General features: G+C 37.5%; 1 protein-coding gene across 1 annotated transcript in view; it reads right to left on the bottom strand.

Moving 5' to 3' along the window:
• The window catches only part of LOC116017714 (cellulose synthase-like protein G2), a 5,523-nt gene extending 2,103 nt beyond the window's left edge, over positions 1–3,420 (bottom strand). Inside the window, exons 1-7 of the mRNA XM_031258342.1 lie at positions 2,726–3,420; positions 2,539–2,634; positions 1,957–2,091; positions 1,642–1,854; positions 1,245–1,347; positions 920–1,095; positions 443–790 (exon numbers count right to left, since the gene is read on the bottom strand). Of these exons, the coding sequence (XP_031114202.1) occupies positions 443–790; positions 920–1,095; positions 1,245–1,347; positions 1,642–1,854; positions 1,957–2,091; positions 2,539–2,634; positions 2,726–3,298 (1,644 nt within the window). The 5' untranslated portion in view covers positions 3,299–3,420. The remainder of the gene's footprint in view (positions 1–442; positions 791–919; positions 1,096–1,244; positions 1,348–1,641; positions 1,855–1,956; positions 2,092–2,538; positions 2,635–2,725) is intronic.
• Positions 3,421–12,698: the final 9,278 nt, after the last annotated feature.

Here is a 12,698-nt window from a genome sequence, read left to right as displayed (position 1 = left end):
AAAAAAAAAAAAAAAAAAAAAAAAAAAAAAAAAAGTAGAAGTAAAGCTCGCGGGCTGGCCCGCGGGGCCCGCCAATCCGCGTGGGGTGGGCTAGGGTTGCATAAACCTTAGCCCACAGGCCTAACGGGCTGGCCCGCAATAGCCTGTCAGAAATTAGACCCGTGGTGGGGCGGGCCTAATTGGGCAGCTCGGCCCGCTTTGACAGTACTAAATTACACCAGATAAGTCTCCCACCTAATGAGCCTTTATGTGAGAGTTATACACAATGTGGTATGCTCTTTGTGGGTACTAGGCACTGGTTTTCCTATCTAATGAACTATTAAGTCACCCTAATTTACTTATCCACGATTCTGTGAGGCTTGGAATTATTTGGTAGGGCGCATAATTAAAACAATTGTAAGGACTAACAAACTAAAAACAGCATTCGAGTAAAATTTGATACCTTAGGGTATATTGGGAGGTTATTTAACAGACACAGCTGAGGCACAATAGCTAAACACCAAACTTGTAAGCAGTAGAGAGGCTGAGCCGCAAGATAAGTGTAACAAAAGCACTGAAGGAGTGGCATTCTGGGTAGCCCATAAATGAGAGGACAGAATCTTGAAAGCAAACAATCTAGCGAACCAGAATTCCATCTTGTGCCCTGGACCAATGTGTCATTCAAGTTTGTGGTGGTGCTGCCCAAGAATGCTGCCCGGACTGGGTTGCACAAAACAGAGCTCCACCCTTTACAGTGCAACAAAAACCCTGTCGAGTAATCTTCCACCACTGAATTGTACAAGAAACCAATCTGCACTCCAAGAAAATGTCATCATATTTAGGAAAAAAATTAATAAGACCGAATTTACCCATAACACGCCCTGGATGGGTAATGGTTACCGGTTTCTCTCGTGGCTCAGGTCCAGTGAGGTGTACTTACATCTTTACCCCATTGTGTGTCTTTCTCATAAGCACAAGAGGCTACAGATTTTGTCTCTTTGAGCAATGAATTCACCATGTCTGCGTTGCCATTCATGCTGCTTCTTGTAACTGAACTTGTGAACTGATATGAAGGACCAAAAGAGTCTCTCAGCTTAGTAATGTCTACATCTGTTTCTGATCCATTTAAAAAAAAAAATTAAACTATTTTATATGTAGTAAATATACATTATAACAACATCGTTCTTGTTAAAATTAAAGTAACTATATATAAAATTAAGTATGATGAGTGTGATATAACAAATAAACATCCTATCATAACATACCTTTTGGTGTTATACTCATCCCGTATAGTGCCTTCCTCTTAATGTAAAAGCATGTCCCAGACAAAATTGGTCCTCTAAGTCCATCCATCCCTCTCCACTTGACCTAATACCATCCAAAATCGAACCATTTCATGTATTAATTTGAGATGACTAACATGTGCAAATAGATGTCACCAACGACGATCACTTTCAACAAGTGATTGATAATAGTAACAAACGATTTTTCAGATTCCAAATATGATCAGAAAAGTCATTTTTTATTGAGAATTGATCACTTTACGTACTGTGGTTGAAGAATCGCGCATTTTTCCATCATGTTCATATTCCAAAACATAAAAACAATAAAAGATTTTAACTTATTTACCGACCTAATCAGAGTAATACGAGATGGCCTTACATCGAAGATGGAGGACAAGGCAGAAGTGTAGATGTCATTGTTGCTAAGATTGTGAAACTTCTGGGGGAACTGAACAAAGGCTAGTGAAGAAGAGATGGTAGGATCAAGATGAAAGCACATTGCCTGGCGAGCTGAAGAAGGGTCATTGGAGTGCATGTCGCAGTCTAATACCAATATGTAAGGAGAGTTGCTTATCAATCCAGACACTCGAAGCTGCAAAGTATATATATATATATATATATATATTATGTTTTAATTTCCCATTATATATGGACTAAAAATATTAAACATAACTGATCATAATGACGAAAGTACCAGAGCATTGAGAGCTCCGGCTTTGAAATGATGAGGGCTTGATGGTCTTTTCTCACGGGAAACATACACCACAAGAGGCATCTCAACTTTACTACCATTTGCTGCGTCAATGCCGCTTTCACCTTCACCTATTACCTACATCAATACAACATATAATAAATCCATCTCTTTTCTATTTAGTATTATAATCTATATATAAATTAAATTAATATTTAAACATAACGAATTTCTTTTAAATTGATCTCTGATTTACCTCATTGTAATTCTTTACTGGCCAAGATTACAATGTAAAAATTTAGCTAGTATACAGATAGTTTTAAATTTTTCGTACATTTTTCTCATTTTTGTTCTTAATGATAAGCATTGTTTTTATTTAAATAATACTCAGTAATAATAATTTTTTTTGTGAGATTGTTTGACTTGAGACGTATAATATTTATTAAATTGACTAGTATTTTCGCCCGTGCGTTGCACGGAATGAATTTTGTTATAATGTTTTAAGAGTACTTTTCTACATTTATAAAGGGGTAAATAGTGCAATGGTAAAAGATAAAAGCAACCTCTAGTTAGATAATTAGACACCTGGATTGAAGGAGGGTGATTTTGATGATTTGCATCATCCATCTCTTCTTCTTCTCCGACTACCCTCAACCGCTCCCGGAATCTCTCATATTCCCTCTGCAAAACCATGATGTTTGAAATTAATCCCAGAAAAATATGAAAGATGAGAAATGATTAAAATTAAACAGATCGAGTTTCTTTACAAAACCTTAATTCTCTGTTTTTCATCTAAAAACTCAACACCGTGCCCATCATCATGAGTCTCTGCAAAAAACGCCTCCGGGCACCTATTCTCCACCGCAAACTCCCGGCAGAACGGAATCCAAGCCCGGGAAAACCGCCACGTCTCCCGGAGGGAGCGCAGCGTTCGGGAAGCGCCGCCGTCATCAGAGAGATAAACCGACATCTTCTCCGGCGGGTAGTCCAGAGCCATAACAGATAAAACAGTGTTCATCACCCCCAAAGGCGGCTCCGTCTTGGGGTCAGCGGTGCAGACAAAGACGTCAATCGCCGGAAGCTGATCTACCGGCGGGAGCCGCTCCGGGAAGACGGTCCGCGTGACCGGCCGCCATGTATAGGCGGCGCTGAGGAGCCAGAGAAGGGACAGGAAGATCTCAGAAACGAAAACCAAGAGCCAAGGTAAAGCGGCGGGGAGAAAGATGGAAGAAAGCCTGTAGTAAATGATGGAGATTAAAGCTATGCAGTGGATGAAGGCGTGGATTCTGTGGATGATGGCCTGCCATTTGTGGACTTTGCAGTGATGAAGAGGGAGAGGTTCCATGGTTAACAGAAATGTATGAAGGAGATGATGGTAATCAATTTGTGAATGATCTGACTTCTGAGCATGTTTTGGTTGCTGTCTTGCTGACTTATTGTACAATTACTTTAGTTTATTGCCTTCTGAATTCCAAAAAGTGAGTGTGCGTGGAATGATACTCAGTTGACAGGTCAAATAAAGATACTAAGATCATTAGAAAAAGTTGTTTCTTTCAAAAAAAAAAAAAAAAAAAGAAAAACAGAAATTGGATTGTCGGGCGACAAGACCTATGGTGAAATACAGTCCTTATACCGCCGGATTATGGTCTACAATGCATTGTGGACCATGATCATGGTTTATACTGCAGTTGTGTTGAACTGATACTGCAGTTATGTTGAAAGGAAACTGCAGTTGCACGGAACAGAAGTCGTTTCATCCGTTCAACACATTGCAGTTGTGTTGAACTGATACTGTAGTGTGTTGAACGGATGAAATGACCTCTGTTCCGCGCAACTGCAGTTCCCTTTCAACACAACTGCAATATCCTTATACCGTGGATTATGGTCTACAATGCATTGTGGACCATAATCATGGCTTATACTGCAGTTGTGTTGAATTGATAGTCTGATGCTGCAGTTATGTTGAAAGGGATCTGCAATTGCGCGGAACAGAGGTCGTTTCATCCGTTCAACACATTGCAGTTGTGTTGAACGGATGAAACGACCTCTGTTCCGCGCAACTGCAGTTCCCTTTCAACACAACTGCAATATCAGTTCAACACAACTGCAGTATCAATTTAACACAACTGCATTATCAGCCATGACCATGATCCACAATGCATTGTAAACCATGGTCCACGGTATAATTTGCGGGTGAAATAGCAGGCCCACCGAAAATACACAATGCGGGTTTGAGCAAATTGCTGCTCTAAACCGCTGTTTTATCAAACATATTTTTTGACATTTTTACATGGTCAAAACGTTAAAAATAATGGATTTTTTAAAAAATTGACAAATTTGTCATTTACCAAACATGACCATAGACCTATTTTAAATATACACAAGTTATCCTTATCTTCAATTGTTATATCATGGTAAATTATTGTGTGGACCACAGTCTAAAATGATAAATAATATACATTATGAGTTAGAATAATATACATTATGTGTTAAAATAATGTACATTATGAGTTAGAATAATGTATATTATGTGTTAGAATAATGAAACTTTTGGGTAAGATAATGTACTTTATGATTTAGAATAATGTATATTATGAATTATAAAAATGTATGTTGCAGTGGGTTACATGAAAAAAAAAAAGTGAAACGTCATTTTTGGATCGTGGTCCACGATCCACGCAATAACGTAACTATTGATCATGGATCATGTCTATCGTATATTGTGGGCCCTAATCTAATATAAGATAGACATTGTCTATCTTATATGGTGGACCATGGTCCACGTAGCTGTGTGGACCACGGTCCATGTTGATCACGGATCATATCTATCTTATATTGTGGGTCCTAATCTAATATAAGATAGACATGATAGACATTGTCTATCTTATAATGTGGACCGTGGTCCACGTAGCTGTGTGGACCGTGGTCCACACAATAACATAACTATTGATTATTGATTATGTCTATCTTATATTGTGGGCCATAATCCAAAAATTATGTATATACACTTATACAATTAACATATTATGTGGTTTTAGTTAATAATTTATGTGTTTGTAAATAAATTGAAGATACATAATATATTAACTACATGCAAATAATATGTTAATTGTAGACATATAATATATTAACGACAAATATATAATATGCAATAGAAATAGAAGATGGAGAAAGATTGAAAAAGATGGGGCTTTGGTTTTGGTTATTAAAAAGAAAAAAGAAAAAAAATCTAAACACAAGTATGGAAGATCTATCTAACTAAGGATTCGCGTGTGGAATTCCTCCTCCATTTCAATTCATTTGTTATATTTGATTTCCTATAATTGTGTCGTTCAATTGCATTGGCTAAACTACCTAGGAGTTGAATTTGATGATCTAGAGATTATGCATGCTTGATCTTTCATTGTTTAAGAGATAAGCTTCTTGTGAATTGTGTCTTGAATGCTTTTGTTTTGAATGATGTATATTTGTTGATCCTTGCCTCATTGCCGGTAGATGAGTGAGGAGTTTGAGAGAGTGGTAGTGACAAGCGATTGTGCTTCCATGTAGTTGATTGCAGCATATTTTATAACAATTCAAATACCCGGAGTATTCCGGGGTATCGATCCACGGGGAAGCGGGGCGCATCGAACACTAGTTACTAGTATACTCATGTGAAACTAATCCTAACGAAAATGGTGTTTGAACGATTGCAAAGGTTGTAATAAACGAGAATAAAGAAAGCTTAGTTGGTGAAAACAAATAGAGAGAGAGATGGGATTTCCGGGTTTAGGTGTTTAGTCTCCTAATGCCAAACTAAGGTGAGATATGTAATTCGGGTTCTAACAAAAGAGGATGATTGCATTCGCAAAGGGGAAGGAACTACTCCCATAATTCAAACCCACAATAAAGAACTAAACAAGAACAAACAACCTAGATAAAATCCCTTAACAAGTTTGCCCTATCCCAAGGTGCAAAAGTCAAGTGCAAATGTGAGTGCTCTAGTCTACGCCCTAACTCCCGTCAAGACACAACTATAGCAAGATACAAGCAATTTAGGCCTTTAATCACAAGCATCACAATAGAAATCACAATTGCATCATAAGTTATAAAACCCAAATATAAACATATCATTAAACATGAAGAACAAGGCAAATAGGATTCATAAACACCTATCACCCAAAAATCCCAATATTACTTTAGCTAATCATGGCTAGGATTGAATTTAAAGTACAAATGTTAAAGAGTTTACAAAATCTAAGAAAGTAAAGGAAAGGGTGAAGAGATTCTCCCGAATGTAGTCTTCCTAGCCTCTCCTTCTTCTTCCAAAGCTCTTGTAGCTCTTCAATGGTGAAAATCTTCCCCAAAAGTGGTGGATCCCTCCTTGACTCCTTGGAGAGGAAAACACCTTTTACTCTCACCCTTTTTGCCTCCTCAAAACACAGCTTCGATCTAGGGTTTTGGGAAAATGAGCTTTATATAGTGGGAGCACAAAATAGGGGCAAAATAGGCAATTCCGCGCAGCAGATTTTTGTGTTGTCACAGGATTCTCGACGCGTCGAGAATGGGGCTCGACGCGTCGAGCCTGGTTGATTTTCCGAAAAAATCCTACGGCAGATTCTCGATGCGTCGAGCCCTAACCTTGGCTCAAAATTCTGGACGCGTCTAATTTGATCCTAGACGCGTTGAGGCCTCAATGTAAGCATTCTTCATCCATTTTGACTCCCAAACATGTCTTGAAATGTTCCATTGCTTTGCATTTGATCTAAAATGGTTTCAAAACACTAACAAACACCATAAAACACTCAAATCAAGAATGAAACCATATCTAATTAAGAAAGCAAGGAATATGCATTGAAGATAGCAATTTAATCCATTTAAGCTCAAAAGTTGATTCAAATTCATTAGAAAAATAAGCACAAATGAGATCATATAAGTAGTCTTGATCTTATTTGCATTATTTCCTTACTTTAAGTTTCGAAAAGGCTAAGTAAGCTAAGAGATGAGGTGAAGACAAGGTGTGACAGTAAGAATGTTATCAGAGTAATATTAGGAAAGTAAAGTATTAATATTGTCTAAGTACATGATGAGTAAAATGGTGATAGTAAAAATGAGGGTATTGATAAGTGCAAAAGATGTTACACTTATAGGGTCGTTCTCGGGTCACATTGCACGTACTTTCTAGCTTTTGTGATTGATTTGAGCATGAATTGCGTTAAAATGCTTGTTAGTGCCATCGGACCCTAGTCCACACGTGTTTGATCATTTTGTAGGTAAAACGTTGTGCAAAGAGGTGAAAAAGGCATGGATTTTAGAGAATTATTTACGAGCCAAAGTTGGAAGCGAAGGACAGGCTCGGACGCTCCTTGGACGCGCGTCCGTCCAGGCGTCCACGTCCCAGATCATCAAGGTTCGAAGTAGCCCCTTGCGGACGCCTGGTGGACGCAACACGGACGCCCGCGTCCGAAAATTGGCTTGCAGAAGTTTGAGATGTCTGCTTTGGACGCGGAAAGGACGCGGATCGGACGCCCCACGTCCGAAAAACACCTTGCAGAAGTTGGTACACTCTGCTTAGGACGCGCAGCGGACGCGGGTCGGACGCCCGCGTCCGGTTCCAAGATCTCGGCCGAAGATTCGAAGCCACGCACAGAATCCCGCTGGACGCGCTGAGGACGTGCGTCCATTCGGGCGTCCACTACGTCTTATTTTGGCGGTTGGCGCGATTTAAATAGGGAATTGGGGGGCATTTTCCTGGGGGATCCATCACACTTCAGTTTTAGATCATTTTAGACTTTCTCTCTCTAGGATTAGCCTAGAGAGAACTCTCCCAAATCACTCTACATTGCAATTCTTAGTTTAGATTAGAATTAGAGAAGAATTCCATTGGTGCAAGATTGTGATCTACATTCAAGTTCAAGATTAAAGTTCAATTTCAAGTTCAAGTTCAAATTCAAAGTTCAATTCCTAGCTAAGTCTTCCTTTTAATTTCTTGTCATTACTTTTACCTTTTGCTATTTCAATTCCAAGTATGATTAGATAGATCTTTGTGGATTTGGATTGAGCAATGTTGTATGGATGTTCTTGAGCGTTGAATTGATCAATTAGGTTTTGCAATTGCTTTGATTATGAGTTTGATTGTGTGAATGGTGATCTTCTTTGACTCTTGTGTGGGAATGATCAACCTATATGAAAGATGTTTGGAGAAGGAGTCTCACTTACGAGAGTAAGGTTACTCCTTAGCCTAGCCTAGCACATTTCCCTCTCACCTTTGAGAAAAGGGAGAAGTGGAAGATAAGAGGCACATAACGTGTTTGACAAAATGTCTCTCCTAGCCTAGTGATCACAAGGATGACATTACGGTCTAAGGAGTGAGTCCATTGACCACGAGAGTGGCGGTGGTGTTGGTGACCTTATCTCATCTTCGTTATCTAAGTGTTGCTAGCCTAATATCTTAGGAAATCAAGGATACTTATATGAGTTGCAAGGTCCAAATCCTCCTTTCCAATTGATTGTTTCCATTGTTTGTTCCTTATTTTTATGATGTTTCATGCGCATTCCTTACTATGTTTGGGTTAGTTTTCGAACACTAAACACTCTTGTGCTTATTCCCCTTACCGCTTGAATTCCCTCCTTGCCGTCCTTTGAGAACGATACTCGGGAACTTCTTCCCGTTTTACCACCTATTACTTTCCATCCACCGCGAAAACTACACCCATCAGGTATAAATGTCGTTCCGCTGATGATTGGACCTATGACACATATTTGTGTGAATTATGAAATTATAGGCACTAAAGTATTGGAATTCACTAGAATCCAAGTAGTTGAGATTCAGGATTTAACACAAAGATGCAAATTAAATGAGGAATGAACTATATGGGAAAAGAATGGGCTCGATTAGGGATATTGCAATCTTGATGCTCTAACAATCTCAGAATTAGGGGAAAAACAATTAACCAAGGGATTATTGGCAATGCACTCAATAATTCTAGCTCAGCTAGTTTCGTAATCAATAAAGAAGAATTATGATAAGATTGCCCCACTTTCGTGATGCATCAATCATAACCTTAAATACAAAAGCATTATAATCCCCCAAATTATCTCTATTCTCATAGTAGGAAAAATTGGGTTGAAGTTGGTAAGGCTTGAGTCTTTCACCCAACTTTCGTTGTGATGAAATCCTCTCCAAAACAAGCTAACAATTGCTAGCCATCAATCAATAACAAGAAGAATTCAATTCGCAATTCAAACATAAACCCTAGGTAACAATTCAATCCCCTTTATGCAATAATCACAAATCTAGTATCAAGAATAGCAATAGAACCCTAATCCAAACCCATAAGCGAACTACTCACGCATCATTAAGGTAACTAAAGCAAAACAATAATTAAACACCAAGGACATAGCAACAAATCTTATAATAAAAGCAATAAGGGAAAATAGAACTTTACTAACAATTGAAGAGTAAATCCAACTCAAATCCACGATTCCAAGCTTGAAAGTAAGTTAAAGTATGTAAATCTGGACTAAACTATGCTAAGGAAAACTATAGAGAGAAGAAAAAATAAGTTAAACTAAACTAGGGCTCGGAATCCCCCAAAAACCAGAAAAAATGCAGATTAAATACTAGACTGCAGTAATGTTCACGGCCGTGTGCAAGGACGTGAGGTGGTCGCGAACCTGGACTTCACGTAGGCAGCGCACGGGCGTCCTCACAGCCGTGAGGCACCTCCCAACTTTGATTCTTGATTCCTTTTGTGCCCCGCTACTCCTTTCCATCCTTGGATAGATTCCTTTGCTTCCAAACCAAAACTTGTCCAAAATGTCCACAAATCCTTCCTCTATTGCTCGTTGTGAATAAACTAAGCCTTAGAACAATGTAACATACAAACGAGTCTCAAATTCACCAAGATAAAGACAATATGCATCAAAATCAACTAAATTGAGGGGTAAATTATAGTACAAAATCAGAGATATCAGTACAAGAGTTTGCGTGTCCCCTCTTATATAACATGGTTCTTTTTTATACTTATGAGTGCAACGACTCTTCTGTGAATGTAACGGATGTTTAATGTCTATACTAAGTGCGGGTAATAACGATAAGGAGCCATTGGAGTAACTCCTATTCAATGTGTCGCCCTTGTGTAACGGGTGGTCATTTGACTTCCCCACACCCGCTCGTCTACCTGCAATTTGGGTTAGTACCGCTTGTGGTTCCCGGTCGGGTGCTTACCCAATTACCCTGCCACCAGCCCCATACTCCTTAGCTAGCGAGAGTAGTCGAGGTAGCTTGGGAGTAATAACTTGACTAGGTATAAATTTGTAGATAGGATCTCATAAGGAAATCCTAGGATTTCCTCTTGATTTTTGAAAATATTTCATAATCTCCATCATAATTCCCATAATTTTCCTTCGGAATCCCCAACCACACTCGCTCGTTTGCCTGCAATCCGGGTTAGTACCACTTGTGGTTCCGGGTCAGGTGCTTACTCAATTACCCTGTCAAGGTGTTTGATTAAATGCTTCTTAGGACCATGGTCACATAATGGTGCTCCATACCAAGAGAAGCCTAGTGGACCGATAGGTGAACGACACTTGTAAAGCCTCACAATAGTTAGACATGATTTGCATTCCATAAAGTCCACCATAACTTAATGCATGCATAAGATCTGGTGAATGAATCCAACTCCCCGTTTTACTTGCTTTGTCCATTGCTTTCTTTCTTTCTTTGCTTCGTTTCTACATATGCCTTTTTCACTTCACATGCTTGCACAAGTTTTCTTAGCACCTAGTTATCTCTTGTTAAACTCCTCCTTTGATCTTATATTAAATGATGTTAGAAAACTAGCTACTTGTTTTTCAAACTTATGCTTTCTGTTTGTTAAGAGGTCAGCGAATAGGGTAGCCCATATTCTAGCTAGGGAAGCCCTTTCTTTGTCTGATTGCTCGGATTGTAGTTCGGTTCCTTTTCCTTCCATTGCTCGTGCCTTGAGCATGGACTTTAATTAATGCATTTTGTTCTTTTCTTTCAAAAAAAAAAAAAGAACGACATTTGGGAGAATCTTCATTCTCCACCCATACTTCTCATCCACCACTAACTACACATTATCACCTAACCCATAACCTGCCCAAGATTAGTAAGAAAATTAGCACACCTATTAACTTTTCCTCAACACATGCGTGAAAATCACCTCATCAAACCCCAAAGCAAGGAACTTGCGATAAGCAATGAGAGTAATAATAAAGTCACTAGGCTTGTAGTTCTCACCCATCACCTTAACCACTGCTTCTGAATCCACATCCACTACCAACCTCTGAAACCCCATTTATTTACCGAGTTTTAAACTCTACCTTAGGCCCCACTACTCGACTAAGAAACTATCATTAACACCAATGTTAACCACAAAACCTGTAATCCAACTACCTTCGGAATCACGTAACAAACACCCAACAGTAGCTAAATTTGTATTTGCTTTCCTAGCCCCATCAGTATTAAACTTCACTCACCCTTCATTGGGCGGGGACCAACAAACCCACGTTGCCCTGCATCCAAGATTCCAATTTTTTTTAATCAGAGGCCTCCTAGCTTCCTTCGCAAGGGAGAAGAAGAATGACAGTCATATCAATCACTTCCTTAGCATTATTAAGCGCACCATTAAACACCTTATTATTCTGTGCATTCCACAAACCCCATATCGTATAAGAAAACTTAATCCCGCAAGTTGTACCATCATTGAGCCATTCACAATTTGAGCAATTCGGTTCCACTTGATGAGTTACTTTTATTTTTACATAGAATGATTGACACTTTTTCTCAATGTAAAAATATTGTTCAAATATTAAATGTAAGTTACACTAAAATTATTAAACGGAGTAATATAAAATAAATTATGCTAACATAAAATTTACAAAAACTTAAATTACTGATACAAATTAAATTAATCAATCTTTTTATATAAAAATAGTGTTTTATGAGGGGATAAATGAAAATCTTAACAATATTATCCCCCCTTTTTTTTTTAATAGAATAGTATGCAAATTTAGGTTGAATTGAAAAGTTTTAAAATCAAGTAAAATATTACTCATATTTTAGATTTTGATATTTAGGTGGCGTTTGATGGTAGACTTTTGCTATCATATTATTGGATTCAAATAATTTACCATCCCCCTTCTCTACTTTTAAAAAATGGAATAAAAAATGAGAAAGAAAAAAAATAAAAAGGTCATTTTACAAACATTCAATATGAAATTTTAATATACACACATATATGTGTGTGTATGTATTATATATTTTATATAATTAATTAATTAATCTTTCATTCCAATTTCTATTTTATACCAAACAAAAAGCTAAGACTTATTCTATTTAAATCCATTGCAATTACACAATATTTGAATTAAACACTCCTCGATATTATGCTTTTTATATTAGTACAATTACCATAATATGTTAAATTACCGAGTATTACAAACATTTGTTATTAATATTTGACATGAATTCAAATAATATAGATGATTGCATTTGACGCAAAAGATAAGATATTGTGTTATCATAAAAATTTCTTAAATTATCACTTTTTACAAAAAGTATGAATAAATTCAATTTTTTTACCATTAAGGCAATAACTAGAGATTTCTAATTATTATTTAAATTTTTATTATATATCTATATCAAGAAAGAGATAAAACAGAAAAAATATAATTTGGTAATAACCTAAAATAAAAGCCGGCTACCTAAAACTGTATGAATATATAAAATAAAGTTTATT

Source organism: Ipomoea triloba, chromosome 4, assembly GCF_003576645.1.
Source record: "Ipomoea triloba cultivar NCNSP0323 chromosome 4, ASM357664v1".
Classification (NCBI taxonomy): domain Eukaryota; kingdom Viridiplantae; phylum Streptophyta; class Magnoliopsida; order Solanales; family Convolvulaceae; genus Ipomoea; species Ipomoea triloba.
Note: the sequence above shows the minus strand (reverse complement) of the source record. Positions and strands in the feature narration are given on the sequence as shown.